The sequence below is a fragment of the Ciconia boyciana genome, chromosome 10 (genome assembly GCF_034638445.1).
Source record: "Ciconia boyciana chromosome 10, ASM3463844v1, whole genome shotgun sequence".
Classification (NCBI taxonomy): Eukaryota; Metazoa; Chordata; class Aves; order Ciconiiformes; family Ciconiidae; genus Ciconia; species Ciconia boyciana.
Window position 1 is genome coordinate 28734366 of NC_132943.1, and position 16742 is coordinate 28751107.

At 36.6% G+C, this 16742-nt stretch overlaps 1 protein-coding gene across 6 annotated transcripts in view; it reads left to right on the forward strand.

Annotated features, from left to right (window-relative positions):
* Positions 1–16742, forward strand: part of NBEAL1 (neurobeachin like 1) — a 93816-nt gene that overhangs the window by 10638 nt on the left and 66436 nt on the right. For all 6 annotated transcript variants that reach the window (XR_012044310.1, XR_012044309.1, XR_012044308.1 and 3 more), the window contains 4 exons: positions 8430–8521; positions 13964–14125; positions 15513–15594; positions 15786–15913. Coding sequence is in view for 3 of the 6 variants with exons in the window: in XM_072874317.1 (XP_072730418.1) it covers positions 8430–8521; positions 13964–14125; positions 15513–15594; positions 15786–15913 (464 nt within the window). In the remaining 3 variants the exon portion in view is untranslated. The remainder of the gene's footprint in view (positions 1–8429; positions 8522–13963; positions 14126–15512; positions 15595–15785; positions 15914–16742) is intronic.

Consider the following 16742-nt stretch of genomic DNA (forward strand, 5'->3'; position numbering starts at 1 on the left):
GTAACGCAAATTCTACTATGTCCTAGTTTTTGAGTCTTTGATTTTTTTAAGCGTGCTTTTGAAAAGTGGATTTGGGGTTTTTTATACCTTCAGTGTGTAGATCAGCTGCAGTACAATGTTAATGTAAGGCCTGGTGAGGTTGAGAAGACAAAACCAGTTAAATCCATAGCTAAAGAAATAAAAGTTTGCTTTAGTTAAATTCAGTGTAATCACGTGACACTTTGAAACAAATACAGACTTCTTTTTTGATCAGCTGCGCACAAGTTCTCAGCCTTTGTCTGCTGAAAGACTTGACAATATTTAGCAGTTGACATGGTGAAATGATAGGCTGATGTTTTTACTGTTGTAGCATCATCCTGCTTCCTTTCAGTCTGTGTTAAACTTTTGTCTCTTGCATCACACTGAAAGTTAGAAACTTGCTGAAAGTTAGAAAGCTGGCTTTGTATGTGTTGTTGCTAAAACTCAGCCCTTTTCTCATGTAAAATGACAGCATAACTTTGAGTTTCAAAACAATCAAGTGTTAAACTCTAAACCTTTCCTAACCTATAGCTTGAATTTTCATTAAATTTAGGCTTATCTTGACACTGTAGACTTCTGACATCATAGTATTTTAGTTCCCTTTGAATTATTTAGGATGCTGCTTGTTCCTTTAGGCTTAAAATACAGCTTCCAATTTTTACTACTGTTGGTTCGTTATGTCAGCTTTGATGGGAAAAGTGAACGTTGATAGAATGTAATATGTCACAGTATGGTAAATTCCTGGTAAGTGCACTGTGCAGTGGGCTCTAGAAGGCTGAAATACTGTGTGCCAGCTTGTACGTAGAACTTGCCCAGTGGTACTTTCTATCAAATGTGAAGACATTAAAATCTGAGGTCAGATTAACTAGATTCATCCCATGGATGGCATGTCACATGCCAGTTCCAAGCTACAAGGCTGTAATTGTATTGTCATTCAAAACCAACAACAACAAAAGAGCAAGAGAAAGAAAAATAGAGGCTTTACTTCCATTTTAGTAAGAAAACTCTTTCATTTTGTTTTTCTAGTTTTGTTGGGGATCTGAAGTAGAAAGGAAATCGAGTAACAGCTCTCAGAAGTTGACTTTAACCTAAGGCATTAGTGGAAGATTATAATTGTTTTTCTTGTTTTGAAAAGAGAAGAAATATATTAACTTTGACTTCTAACGTTTGTGAGCTAAATTTTATCATGATTGACGGCTATAGGTTTATTTTGGTATAAATCTGTATGCTGAATGGTATTTTAACTTGTCCCAAAATAATTGTTTCTATCATGATTCACTGCAACTCTCATTTATAAAACACCCCCCCCCCCCCCTTCTTTTAATTCCAGAAATGGAACAGAATGCTTGTGTGAATTTTGAAAAAGGAGGTTTATAATTACTTGCCAGGAGCCTTTCTTCTTTTGGATCAACAGCTGATTCAAAAATTAGTATTGTGATTAAAATGAAAAGTTGTGCCCAAAGGTGGTTCCCTTGATAATTAGGATTGATTGAATTTATCAAGGCAATTTAGCCAGTTTAGAATGGTTTGTCATAAAGTCTTTTATTAATTTTAACTGTAGTATTGCTGCTATAATGAAGCTTTTCAGGTTTTATTTTGGCATTTTACAGATTTGAAAGGTTCACAAAAAGCATAAGCACTTTGACGTATTTCAGAGTAAAGGCTGCTAGGAGATCTCGTGCTGAAAATGTTGCCTTTTATGTCTGAAAACATGAAGAGGAAAAAGCTCCCTTAAAACAAACCTTCTAATCCCCCAATGAATAGTTTATTTCAAACAGTGTTGAGAAATGTTCTACAATTCTGCATTATGCAAACTGCCTCAATTGGTTTTAAGACTATTAAATTCACCAGTGATCTAAAGGCAGTATTTCACATTTAATTTCCTAACATTACTTTTTGTAGGTCTAATTCAGCCTTAACACCAAGGGATTGTTCTTATTTTAAATATAATGCTTGGGGAGGGGGGATTAGTTACCATAATACCAGTCAGTGCCAGTGAGATTTTATGGTAGTGCTTCTAAGCTGAAATCCACTTTGAAGGTCGACGGACTGCTACGCACAGTAGTCAGACCAGGCTGGCTATTTTATGACTGCATGTTAAATTTAACGACTTCAAACAACTGTCTTGTGAAACAAGTCGGGCTTGTCTGACAGTCGGACTCTGAACTGCCCTGCAGGGAATTTTTGCCTTTAGAGCATGGAATGTGACACTGCAAATAGCCTCGGGTGGATCTAGCTTTTGTTTTTAGCAACTAATACTTCCTGAAAGTAGCTATAAAAATTGTACTGAGCTTTGCCCTTCTAGTTGTGTCTGTTTGCTTGAAGCCTTAAGTAGAAATGGAAGTTACTGTTAAATCTAAAAGCAGCACATATATAAATACATAAATAATGTCGATTTGAAACCTTGGGTAAATGTGCCTGTATTCCACAGGTGCAGGTCTAAAGACTTTAGGTGGGAGGACTTCAGTGCCATTTTTGTGTAACATGTTTTCATTTAACTTAGAGTAAGCTGTAAGAGTTCAATACTACCTGGCTTGTTAGGAACTTAAAAAATGTTATTACTGGTGCAAAAAATTCTTGTTGACCGTCTTGCATAGGCAAACTAGTTACTGAAAAAAAAATACTGGATTAGAATATTTCTTTGTCATTCATTTCATCAGTCTTCATGAAGAGTAGAGAAAGCTATTGTAATTTCTAGATAATTTAGTATATCAAAGAGGCAGTCCCAAGCCTGTCCCAATTTAGTATATCAAGAGCCTGTCCCAAGTTAGTGTAGATTTTGCTTATAGTTTCTTTTCACTTCATTGCCTTAGAATGTCATGTCTGTCAGAAGGGCATTAGACTAGACCTTCTTTCTGGTATTGGCTTTGTTTCAGTGTTGTTAAACGCTGAAGTTGGTGTTAGCATTGAGAGCTTGTTTCCCAGTTCTGCCAAGTCTAAGAATGGCCTTGCTAGAGTTCATATATATATTGCAACTGGTAAAATGTTAGCCTTCATGGGAAACTTGCTAATTGTTTGTCAGTGTTTAGCCACAGTATTGCTATGCATACTATAGACCAGTAGACTGGTTTTATTCAGCAACCTTTTTTTCTTTCTAGCATTGTACTAACTATGTTGGTAAAGAAAAAAAAACCCACAACCTCCTCTGGATGTTTAGGGATTTGGGGTTTTTTTTGGTGTGGTTTTGTTTGGGTTTTGGGTTTTGTTTTGTTTTGTTTTTTTAGGTACCTGTACCTATACAGGCCTGGCAGTCTTTCTTTTTAAAGTGTAAAGAGCTATGACAACTATTATTGTGCCGAGAGGATCTTACGAAAATGGAGGCCTAAAGGGTGGTGTGTTGGGTTTTTTTGTTTGTTTTGCTTGTTTTGTTTTGTTGTGGGGTAGGGGTGTGTGTGGGTTTTTTTGTTTTGTTTTTTTTTGTTTTTTAAGAAAAGCAGGATTATGTAAGGAAGGGAAGGAACAAGGAAGTATTTTCACTTTCAGGTGCTCTGAGCTACATTTGATTTAATAGGCTTAAAATACTTTTTCATTACTGCAGGTGAATGACATTGTTGCTATAGCAGTTTCACAGGCCTTCATTACAGTATGCTGAGCTCAGAAACCTAAGCTTAGGCTCTGCAGACTTGTGGCTATGAACTAAAGGACTTTTTACTTTTTTTTTTTAGGTTCACACATATTCTTACAATGACACCCTTAAGATAGCCCTTAAGATAGTTAAAACTCTGGTTGTTTCAGTTTATCAGTATGAAGAGAAATGGCTAACTTAAGTTGGATTATTTCCTTCTGCATTTCTTGCTGATCTCATAGGGCATGTCTGCAGAGTGTGTGTGGTGGGGCTGGGAAAGAATACCAATCTAAAATTGGTTTATCACAGTTTGTCCTTGCTGTGTATTATCAAAACATACATTGCTTTGTAAGCTGTGTTTTAAAAGCATGGTGCACCTTCAACCAGCACCACAGAAAAAAATTTGGAGCTGTTGTCTGGCATACAGCCTCCAGCTACTTGTCTACAGAATGATGACAAAAGGGTAATTATGAAAATGGGGAATAAGAGAATATATTCCATAGGTTTCACTGCTTTTCCTGGTAATAAGGCTTCTGAGTATTTAAGATGCTTTATTATGGTCTGGCTAAGTGACACTACTTCCTTAGGAGGACTGCAGATATAATGGAGTACCTAACAACTTATAGTGAATTGGTTGGAGCCGGGGTTGCAGTTTAGTGATTTGTTGCTCTCAGTAGCAACCCAGATCTACAGTATTGCCATACCCAAGGGATGCGATCTTCTGCCACGTGGTAACACAGATATTTGTCAGATTGCAACATGTACTGGCTTGGAAAGTTGATCTGGCATTGAAGAACACAAACGTATTCATGTTAAATTAGGTCAATTTGTGTTCTGCTGTTAATGTGGTTTACCACTTCTGTCATGAGAAAACAGAGGATAGTTGAAAAGGTGGGTGGGAAGAGAACTCAACAGAAATAAATTCTAAAATCCACTGAATTTAAACTTCAGATTAAGTGGCAGCAGCTGACATAAAAAAAAAAGTTCTGTTCAAGATAAAGAGGCTGGGTAGGATAATTACAGTGTACATGGTGCACAGGAAGCAGCTGATAGCCATTACTACTGTCTGTTTTTATTATGAAATTAGAATTTTTAAACCAATGTAAAAAGACAGTTTTTCTCCTATACAATCACACTTCTGGTTTGGGAAAATATAAGATGCATTTGAAACATGTAGGCTGGTCTTCAGAAAGGTATGTATTTAGCTATGTTTTAGGAATGGACATTTTTGTGTACTTTGCCATGGGTAATGTTTACTATCGTAAGTTTCCTTTCTTAAAACTGTCTCAGTAAAATTTAGATTTCTTGGAGCTTTCAACAGATGACTGGTGCATGGGGTCTGGTCTGATTGCTGCTAATAAAGAAAAAGGAAAACCTGGGCCAGATTCAAAGTTGGAAAGCTGTTTTTAACTTCTGTTTCTAACGTGTTTGAAATAACTTATATGTCTTAATTTGTAGCAAAACTGTTAAATATTGGGTCACTTTTTCCTGGAATGATGTTCATCATTCTAAGTCTTCATTTTTGTTCAGTTCTGGAAAGGTGGCATACTTCTATTAGGTGGTTTATAATGGATATTTATTTCTTAGTGTTTCTTATGTGGCTAAGTGATCTTGTTTACTTTTTTGCCTTGACCCCCACAAATGGTGTTGAGTTAGTGCTATTGCCTGGATGCCTGGATGGAAATCTCTAGATTTGACTCAGAATGAGTCAGCTATTGTATAACCTATTTTCCACTTGCACATACCAGTAGTGTTACCTGGTATTTTGATAGAAAAGCTGATTATTTTAATAACTTGTAATAATAATAAATATAATTAATTGGCTGGCAGGGGACTGAGGTAGAAGGGAGTTGGGTTAAATAGTGTGCTGCAGGTAATGATCAAACAGTACTGCAGTTCTTGGTTTTTACCAGAATTGGGAGGAGTTTTGGTGGCAAAGTGAATTGAGCAGTATGTGCACTACAGGTCAGCAAAAACTTTTGGCCTTTTATAACATCTGTGGCCTACTCTTGTCATCTACATAATTGCATTTTCTTGCATGTTTTGTCTGCTGATGTTCTCTCTTACTGCTAGTCTGCACTGATAGCCTTGCAAAAGCATTATAGTTTAAGGATAAAGAGGTTTAATCTTAAGCTTGAAGCTGATTTAGGCTATATCATTAAAAAGGAGCAAGCAGACATTTAATCTAATTTTGTCTTTTGTCCTCCCCTTCTCCTTCTCTCATCCATAACCTTTTGTTAAAGCAATTTAAAGTCAGATAATGACATTATTTGCACAGCTTCCTTCATGGTATATGACCAAGAAAAACTGAGTTTTCTTACAAAAGTTTACTGTTAACAACTAGCGATGAGCCTCAGCTGTGTCAACAAACAATTTTAATTTTGGAATACAAATAGAATCAATTTAGTAATTCATGTTGTTATATTTCAAGGAGAACTTGCTCATCCAAGAAAAAACAAAGCAGTTAGTTCAACAGGGAAAAAAAGTCAAATAGGTTCAGTTTTTGCACACGCATGGGCGTTATCATTAGAGGCATGGACATGTGCATATGGCAAAGTTTCTGTTGGTTACTTTGCCATGGATGCTATTGCTTTGTAGTGTGAGCCATATTGTAATTGCTAAAATCATATCCTGATTTTCCTCATCTTTATGATCCTGTGAGATGCTATTGCTTTGTAGTGTGAGCCATATTGTAATTGCTAAAATCATATCCTGATTTTCCTCATCTTTATGATCCTGTGAGATAGCTTGCATGTGGCTAAAATAACTTGCTGTGAATTACAAAAAAGTTAAAGCTTTAAATATGCGAATATTTTTAAAAAGCCATAATGTCTGAAGACAGCGTCTTCTGCTACTTCTAGCTCATTCTTGTAGGATATTAGTAAGTCTTACTTCTTGCTGATCTTTTGGTTTGATTTTCATGGTGTTTGATCTCTGAACCTGAGAAATGTATATTCTGTACTCACCTGGCTGAGATAATCTGTCAACCTCTACAGCTTAAACCAGTAGCTTGGAAACCTTGAATTTATTCTCTATCTCAACAGCTTCTTTCATTCTGTATATTGCAGTTTCATCTTGAGGACAATTAATAGGTGTGTGTTTAAGATAACTGTTTGGTAGTTCAGTGCGTATTTAACATGAGGACAAGGCTACATTACACTTTAAGGACATAATACTTTTTTGACAAATTTTTAACAGAAAAAGAAAAGGAGTGATGACTTAAAAAAACCATTGAAAGGGGATTACAAGCAGAGATGAGGAGAAGAAAGGCTATGAAGGAGGGAGAGATTAGGAATGAAGTAGAAGAAGGGGAAATAAGACAAGTAGGAAAAATGAACAAGAAAATGCAGTAAAGGGAGTGGAAGCAAATAATCAGGTAAGATATATGTCTGGCTGAGGGTTTTATTTGGCACCTGTTGTCACAGTATCTGAACACATTTCATATATAATTAATAGTGATAGTAAAGTAAATTCTGACACTTCTTGCTTGAGTTAGAGGCGTCTTTGGGGGTACAGGGAAGGGTAAAGTCTAGAATAAGAAGGGGATTCCCATGCTTTATAACTCCTGTACTTGCTGTGGAAAGATGCTCTGAGAAGAGTTTTGCAGCGCTTTAGATTCTGGATTTCCATTTTTATTTTAGTCTGTTGTTGTTCCTCCCGCCCCTGGGAGGCTCTTTTGTAGGTAGCTATTTTGCACTGACAAGACTCTGTGTGTCAGTCTTTCTTGGTGACTCTTTCTTTTACAGAATACTGTGTGTGTTAGAGTTATTCACAGATTGCTTCTTGGCTTAACACTGCAGGGAAATAATCTGTTATTTGGGAACATCTATGGTAATATAAAGGCAACAAGCAAAAGGGAGGAGGTACAGAAAAGGGAAAAGAGAAGGATGAACAAAAAAGTTTAAAACTTTTGCAAAATTTTATAAATTATGGAGTAGATTTAGAAATAATTTAAAATCTATAATACTTTTGGCAAATATTTTAAAGTTATTTTAAAAATTATTTATAACATAGAGTATGGGACTGCATGGATGTGTACTAATGGACATGACTGTACAGTCCTGGTGGAGGAATATGATAGCTATGGTGTGGCAGCTTGCTTTTGAAAATTAAGCAGCTTGACTTCTAAAGTGAGACTATCTCACATGGCATATTTTGACAGAATTTTCCTATGGTGGTTTATGGAGTTCTAGTATCTGTCCTCCCTGCTGGTACAGTACCCAGCCCTGAGGAACTGCTGGTCATGAACAGAGTCTGTGTGCTCTACTAAGAACAAGTAGGAAGCCTAAATTTAAATTCCTATCTGTTTTATAGATATCTAGTATACAAGTCACAGGCTCTGCATTGTCTCTTGGAACACTTCAGCTGGCTCTAATCTGCTGCTAGCTGCCATATTGATCAATGAAAGAAGCAAAAAGCAAATTGTTTTGTAATTAGGATTGTTGTTGGAGTTCTTATTTAATTTTATAAGCCATAAAGAGTGTTGTGTACTAATGTCTATGCTATCTAGAATATACTAGTAATTTTGTAAAGCTGATATGTGTTACTCTGGAGAGTAAGTAAAGATTGGCGGAGGGAGAAGCTAAAATGCTTTGGTTGGCATTCGTACCAGGAAATGGAAACATATGCACTAATGAATAAAGCAAGAATGTCACATCAGCACAACATGGCTGAGAATTTCAAAGGACACTTTTTAATTTTAGTCCTAAAAATCTGCGTATTCCCTCCTTTTTTCCCAGTTAAAATGCATTAAAGAAAAACTTTCCATTGAAGAAGTTAGTACTACAAAGTTGTTGACGGATGACCTTGACTGTAATATTGCCTAATGTTCTCTTCTTTTTTACAGAAGGATCCAGATTACCTGAAGCTCTGGTTGGATAGTTTTGTTTCTAGCTATGAACAGTTTCTGGATGTGGACTTTGATAAGCTGCCAACTAGGTATGTAGAATTGCAGACCTGTTCATCTTTCTTTTGATATCTGAAACAGACCTGGCTGAGAGCCCAGTCTTATTCAATGGCAATACTGCCTTTAAACAAAAGAAAAATTTTTAGTTGTTGAGTGGCACTCCCATTCTTTTGAAGGTCAAGTTGGTTTGGGAATGATGAAACTAGGCAAATACTGGTATTTGCATTGTATCAGGAAATGGCATGAGTATTCACTTGTTCTTGCTTGTAGAAATATAATCATTATTCCTTGTGTATTTTTTGAATAAGTACTCATTAAATGTTGCATATGAAGTGGTGTTAGTCAGTATTAGTGCTTGGTATCTGTATCAGCAGTGACTGAAGATAAGTGAGATGTAGGTAAAGAGTTTTGTAATTTTATTTCAGGGCTTGCTTTAAGATTAAGGATGAGATGAAATGCTTAATGAAAGATTTGGATATCTTAGCTGAAAACCTTTTAAAAATTAAAATACGCACAAATGATAGACTTTAAAGTGATTTCTTTGCATCCGTGAAGACTGCAGTTCAGGGCAAGAGTATTGCTGACTTCACTCATGTTGCTGACCCCAAGTTCTCAGATATAATCATGAGGTGGTATTGAAGTCTAATGTCAGAGTTCCATATTTAGTATTTTGAATTTGTCTGCTGTGTTCTAAGGATTGTGTTTTCAAGACTAACTTTGCAAATGAGGAATAGAAACTTAGGCACTGGATGTTTTCTCTTGCTTTTGAGATGCTTGCATGAACTCTAAGGGTTTTAAGAAAAAACAAATGTTACAGGATTCAGAAAACATGAGAACTGGTGTCACTATTGTAGCTGATACTGCTAGTGGTGTTTGAATGCAGAGAATGGCTCTCCCTGCATGATGGCTGCAGTCCAAGCCCTGTTGAAATCAATGGAAATTCTTTAATGGGCTTTGGATCAGATCCTGTTTGAAGTGTAAGTGATAGCCTGTACTGTTACAAGGAAATGAAGAATGCTGCAACTGGATCTCAGTGGATAAAAACTGGGCTTCTTGGCTCTTTGTATTAAAATTTTCCTTATAATGCCTATATGAATGCAAAATACATAGTGCAATTACTAATAAGCAAGACCTTCAAATTAATTCTGTGCTCTTTCAGAAGATCTGTTTTCTTTGCAGTGTGAAAAATGCATCTTGCTGTATTTAGTTAAGGAAAAAAGTTTATCCTTTGACACAGGTTATCATTAACATACTATTTAATATTGAAATCAGAGCAGTGGAAGAGAAGAATATCTTGATACTTTGGGTTTTTTAAGTGTTTTTTGGTTTATGTGTTCATGCTTTTTGGTGTGGTTTTTTTTACAGTAACATAACAAGATAAACGAACATGAAGCTAGTTGTGCAGAACAATAGCAGCATCCTCGTTGTGCTAAATGATGGCTTTGTGAGCATAAAAATAGTGTATTTTTCTGAGGTTAATGACAGGACTAGTGATTTAGTCTGGAAGAATAGGCCTATGTGGATTTAGACTCATTTATGTAACAGATGCAGAGAAAACGTATCAAAACAACATAGAGATGAAGGCAGATCATTCCTGTGCTTTGATGGCTGGATTAAAAATTACAGTGTTTGAGGGCAGATACTAGAATTAACAAAGAATTGCAGTTTCTGCCTTTATTTGCATTTGTGAGATAATCATGTAAGTGAAAAGTGGCATCTTTCTGGGGTTTGTCAATTTATTTTGCAGGCATTTACATTGTGGAACTGATACTACTGATCCTGCAAAAAAACAAGTAGGTCAGTGTGGAACCACCAAATGCTGGTTTCCAGTGACTCTTCTCTTAGGGCCATAGGACCCTGTGGACTCAACTTTTTTTAGTGGAGCTGCTTATTAAATAACTAATTCTGTCTTTTGGTCTTGGAAATAATATATGATGCTAGTGAAAATGAGAAAGTGAGTGGACTAATACTTTTTTTTTCTCTTATATAAATCTTGGTGTGCTTTACAGCTATATGCCTGGAAGACCTTATGTACTGAAGGGCAAATGCTGGGAAATAATGAGAAACTGTGTAGGGAGAATAAAGCTTGTACAGATTGCTGGGCAAAACTAACCTTTTGGAAGACAGGCATGAAGTTTTGTGTCAATGTAAAACATATGTGTTGGTTTTTTTAGCATCCAAGAAAACACCACTTGAGAAATGTAATGAAACTATTAGTGGTTTGGTTTTTTTTTTCCTGAAAGAAAGGCTCTTAATTGGTGCCATCACTTCTGATTTAACTCATAAAGAGTATTTCTTCTGTAAATTAAAATATATAATTTCCTGAAAGCTGCTTTGGAAATCTGAAAGATGCTACCTAATGCAAAATTAACAAATCTCTAAATATAGAGGAAGAGTGTATCCAGTGGTATGATTTGACTGTATAAGTAGAGCTTATACACTTATGCAGCTTATAGGCTTATACAGCTTCAGTTCTACCTCCATCTTTGTGCATCTACCCTATATTTTTAAGTGAAATGGTTCATTAATGGTGTTTTCAATGATTTTACTGAAAAGGTGAAAATAGCTATGCTGACGGCTTTGGGCACAAAAGATTAGTGCACCTGTCTATTCTTTCCCTGAAAACATTTATTCATCTCATATGTATTTACTGTGAAAAGGATAAAATATTTACCAGCTGGTGGGAGGTTTTTTCTCCTCTTCGAAGGAGAGGAATTATTTGGTTTAATACTTCAGAAACAACAAAGGCCTCCAGAGCGTTATCATGCTCTTTTTCTGCTTGTGGTTTGCATGATCTTGAGCAAAGCAGCTTAAAGGAAGCTCATGCAAAGTACCATAGAAACTGTACTTTGTTAACTTACTGACTTCAAACCCACATAAAAATGATGCAGGAATTCATGATAGGAATGCTGATTACATGGTTTCATGGTTGTTGAAAAGTAAAGCCTGGTTTTCTACAGTACTTTGTTCCAAAGTGCTTACCACTGGCAGAGGAGAGGTTAAAGTCCCAGTGTGTGAGTTTGAGCTGTAATAGGTGAATACAATTTAGAGACTAGTTTAACTTCCTTTCGTACACCTGAGATGGCAGTTTATATTGCTGCATAGCCATGTTAATGTAATGCAAGAAAATTATAAATATAAAGAACCCAAATGTGTCAAGGTCTTTCTCGTATTTTTGAGGTAGGGTACCAGCAGTCAAATAAGAATGTCATTTAAGGTATAATTTTTTATTTCTGTCGTGTGTCCTGTCCCCCCCCCCGTCCCCCCCCCCCCCTTCCTTTTGGAATACTTAGTTTACACAGCTAGTCTTGTTGGGAAAAAATGGATACTACGTGTCCACAAATTTAACTTTTAGATTTTTGTGGTGATATAGTAATAGTTTGCTCTGGGGTGAAAAGAAGTTTGAGTATTTATAAATATTTATATTTATATATGTACTCTATAGTATATTCAGTTTGAGTAATCCTGATTAGTATTTCTTGTGCCAGACTTGCATAAGGCAGTAAATTCTCATGGGTTGTGCAATAGCACAGACAGGCAGCTCTGGCAGAGAAAACATTCTTTGGGACATGAGGCATGAAGGGTATGCTGTTTGCTCTCTTGTAAAGCGTTTTATGATCTTACTGAAAAAGACTTGTTGGCCATTTTAGGGAAATACTTCTGGATATATGATTTCAGCTGTCAAAAATTATGGTCTTCTAATGCAGAGATGGTGAATTATCAGATTATGAGGAGCCATGCTTATAGTCCCAGGCAGTATGGATCTGCTGGCATCTTGAGGGGTGAAGCTGCTATCACAGAAATTAAGCAGTTGTGTTGGAAAAAAGCAGTTGCTCTCAGTTTTGTGGTTAGTGTCTCTATCAGTTTAGAGCCTAGGCCCTATAAAGGTTGTGTTAAAACTTTCTGAATCCCTTGAGATTCTGAATCCCACGATCTGAAAAGCAAATTGCAGAACTCTTCACAGAGGCAAGGGACTGAACGGTATTTGGTCCTCTGTATACATATAGGTTAACACTTGTTTTCTAGGATATGGGAGCTTGCTGTCACTCACACCTGTCCAGTTGTTTTACTAAATTGGGTCTCAAGTTTTTCCCTTCTATATAGGCTTCCTTTTCAACTTTAGAAGCTAAACAATGTATTGTTCCCCGTTTCCCTCAAATAATCGGTATCACAGTGGTTAGTGTCAGTCATTGCATTTCTCCACACCTTGATGCTTATTCTTACACAGATGTATGTATGCAAATGTCAGTGAGCTTTTAAGCTAGCTGAGTTTTTTGTTTGCTGTAATTTTCCCCCTGGCTTTGACCATGTTAAAGGCTTTTGTAAGCTGTAAGGCTCTTGCCTGTGTCTTCCCTTTCCTGTGTAGACTTCATAGAGAACATGTCAGGGTAAACAGCTGATGCCAAAGGCAAACTCCCTTTGGCATGTGCAACAGTGGATAAACAGTCTTCATCCCAGAGAATGTTCTGACATATCTATATATTTCTATACTGTTGCTGAAATGGGTTTTTATATGGCTGTTCCTGGAGCATTGGCTTAGCTACTGGTTTTATTTGTGATTTATTCCCCCCCCCCCTTCTTCTTTTGGTTCTCACTGGTGTATTTCTAAAAATGTTTCAGTTTAGCAAAAACAATAGGTAAGAGTACCTAATGTTCTTCAGGGCCATGTCTGGCCTTCGTAGAGTTGTTACATTTAACACCAACACAACAGTCTCTTTTTGTCTCCTAAAAATAATTAGATATCAGAACAAACCTATTTGCTGGCTTAATGATATCCAGCAACTAATAAGGTTGGGTCAAGTTTTCATGCAAAATCAGTGTGCCAAGAGTCAGATGGATTTTTGAGATCTCCCTTTCCTGTACATTGAGACCCTGATTTTCAGGTCTTCCTTTTTTAAATCTTATTGTGTACAGCTTTCTTTTTGTATTTAATCTTATTTTGCATGGCTTTTTATAATTCATGTAAGAAAGACATGAGGTTCACTGTGTATGAATACCACCTAGGCTTCAATAACTATTTAATAATTGGCATCTCATTTATTTGGACACTTTTAGACTTCGGTAGAAAGTTGAAAATGTTCCCCTTGTGTTTAGTTTTCATGTTTCATTTCATTGTGGCCATCCCTTTCCTTATTTAGGGAGTTTCCAGGCCACCCATTTACCTGCTGAAGATCATGCAAATTCTCTGTGGCAATTAAGGCAGATCATTGCATGGAGGAGCATTTAGGAATCCACTTAATGATTTTTTTTAACACTTTTTTTTTCAATGCAGTTCATTGCTGGGGAAAAGGAAGCTCAAGCTGGCAAATTGCCACCAGGCATTTCTTTGTGGTTCATTAGAAAGTGTTTGTGAGCCAGCAGTTCAGTAACCTTTCTTACAGAGGTTTATTGGAACACTACATGAGCACATTGAAATCGATTGGTATTATGTCATTTGCGTGATTAACAACTTCGTGTGTGGTTTTTCTCTTTAGGGTGGATGACATTCCTCCAGGAATATCACTGCTTCCTGATAACATTCTTCAGGTCCTCAGGCTCCAGCTGCTGCAGTGTGTCCAGAAATTGTCAGATGGACTAGAAGAGCAGCAGCAGGCTCTGTCACTTTTACTTGTGAAGTTCTTTATCATCCTTTGCAGGTATTTGTTTTGATTGTTACCTCAGCAAGGTTATTGTTTTGTTTAAGAAATCTTGATGCAGCCTATAAATATAGATTCTAATGCCCGGTACAAGGTGATTTGACACTTTCCAGTAGAAACAGAGAAATGCCACTTCTCACAATCTTCAAAATAAAAGAAGAGGGAATAAGAGAGAGAGGGGGGAGCAATGCAATCATCTTAGCATTAATATTTTCCATGAGAAATGGAATAGAAGGGAATTAAACACTAAATTCCTTGTAATTACATAAAATATATCTATGGGAATTCAAGATATGGTGTACCTGGTATAAGAAATACTTTTAAAAGAAAAAGCACACTCGAACAGGTATTGGATATGAAATAACTTGGATGTGAAATATTGGATATGAAATAATGAGAGAGAATTGTACAGGAAGAACTGTTTCACATTCTTAACATGCTTATAATTCCATAAACAGCTTAGGAAACTGACTTATTACACTATTAATGCAACTGGCTCCCTTCTGAAACTGATGCCTTATTTTGTAATGCTTTTGAAGCAGGTGAATAAACTGCTGTTAGGGATCCAGTCCTCACTATTTCTTCAGTCTTCTATTGTAAACTGCATTAAGGGAAGAAGAGGATAAAATATAATAGGGAATTTCCTTTTCTGAGGAGTATTTGAAGTAGCTTTTGAGTCCTTTGACTCTCCTTACCCCTGAAACAATACAAAGGGCTGTAGGGCAGTGTTTAAGTATCCCAGAATATTAAATATAACCTGAGTAGATGGTGGTAATGTGTTTCTGAATTACAAACTGTTCTCAGTCTTATTTAATTGCTGAAAAGTTCTCCTTATGTCATCACTCTGGTATCTGATCTTTGTGACTTGTCTTCAAGACTGAGAAATAATACATGCATGCTATTTCTTTGTTGCTGTTGATTTATTTATGTTCTAAAATAATGTATTAGATGTTTGTTTTCATTGGGAGAATTTAAAGTGAATAAATGCTTCTAGGTAATATGTTTGCTAAAGTTTTAGGAAGTGTATGTGCTAGTAATATGGGAGAAATGGAAGTTATTGTCTTTGTTATCAGATACCATTTCTGAGCTTTCTATTTAGAATGTCCTGGGAATCTGCTTAACCTCTGAAACCCCAAATTCCAGATAGAATTGGCCTACAGCAGGGTGACCCGGACCTTTCTTTTCCTTCTTGTTAGAAGAAAACTTGTGAGCTCTGTTACTGTGACAGAAATAAACACTTGAGTACGTGCAGTCTTCTGGAGAGTATTTTTGAAATGCTGATATACTTTTGCATGATTATAGACAAAATGCTAAAACAAACATTGTTTGAACTAGCCTCAAATGGTACACTGTGTACATTTCTGTGGTTTTTATGTTGTCTTCATAGAAATTTGGCTAATGTGGAGGAGATTGGGATGTGTTCATACATTAATCATGTTATCACCATGACTACGTTATACATTCAACAGGTACGTGGTTAACAATTCTCATGTGTTATTTTTGCCATCTGATACTTCCTGCTCCTGCTTCTGTGATCTGTTTTTTCAATAATAGTGTTGTGTGGGGAACAATTTGTGGGCTCAGAACTGTTCTGGAAGAGATCAAGAGTAATTTTCGACTTCTAGAAATATTCTGACCACGGCTTCCTTTTTTTCCTCAGTTGAAAAGCAAAACAAAAGAAAAAGAAGTGGCAGATCAGACCCCCATAGAAGAATTTGTGAGACATGCATTGGCTTTTTGTGAAAGTCTTTACGATCCATATCGAAACTGGAGGCAGCGAATTGCAGGGTATGTGTGGACTAGGACAGGATTATAAATACTGTGGTTTATGATAACTTTACATAAACAATATGTAAAGTTTCTGACAGAACTACTGCTGCTTGATGTCAAACTAAAATAAAAAGTAGTTACATGTATATTCTTCTGCTGTTTCATTTTACAACTATTAGAATTGATAGCCTTGAGCACTTGACACGGTGCTTCAGTTTTTTTTTCCCCCCCAAAGATACACTCTTTAGAATAGCATTAATGAAATAGTTTTTCTACCAAAATTAACATCATGAAGCAGGTGTGCTTGCAACTGAACTTCATTGCCACCAAAGGTGTCAGAGTACTAATATATCCTGTTCCATTCAGTGGGAAGCTGAGTTGTGAGGCTTTTTGAAAGGTGGGAAGTGTACAGAGCCAGGAAATGGGCTTTCCGAGATGCTTAATTTCTATCATAGAATCATTTAGGTTGGAAAAGACCTTTAAGATCATCAAGTCCAGCCATTAACCTAGCACTGCCAAGTCCACCACTAAACCATGTCCCGAAGCACCATATCTACACGTCTTTTAACTACATCCAGGGATGGTTGACTCCACCACATTCCTGGGCAGCCTGTTCCAATGCTTGACAACCCTTTCAGTGAAGAAATTTTTACTAATATCCAATCTAAACCTCCCTTGGTGCAACTTGAGGCCATTTCCTCTTGTCCTATTGCTCGTTACCTGGGAGAAGAGACCGACCCCCACCTCACTACAACCTCCTTTCGGGTAGTTGTAGAGAGTGATAAGGTCTCCCCTGAGCCTCCTTTTCTCCAGACTAAACAACACACACGTAAAATAAAAGGAAACT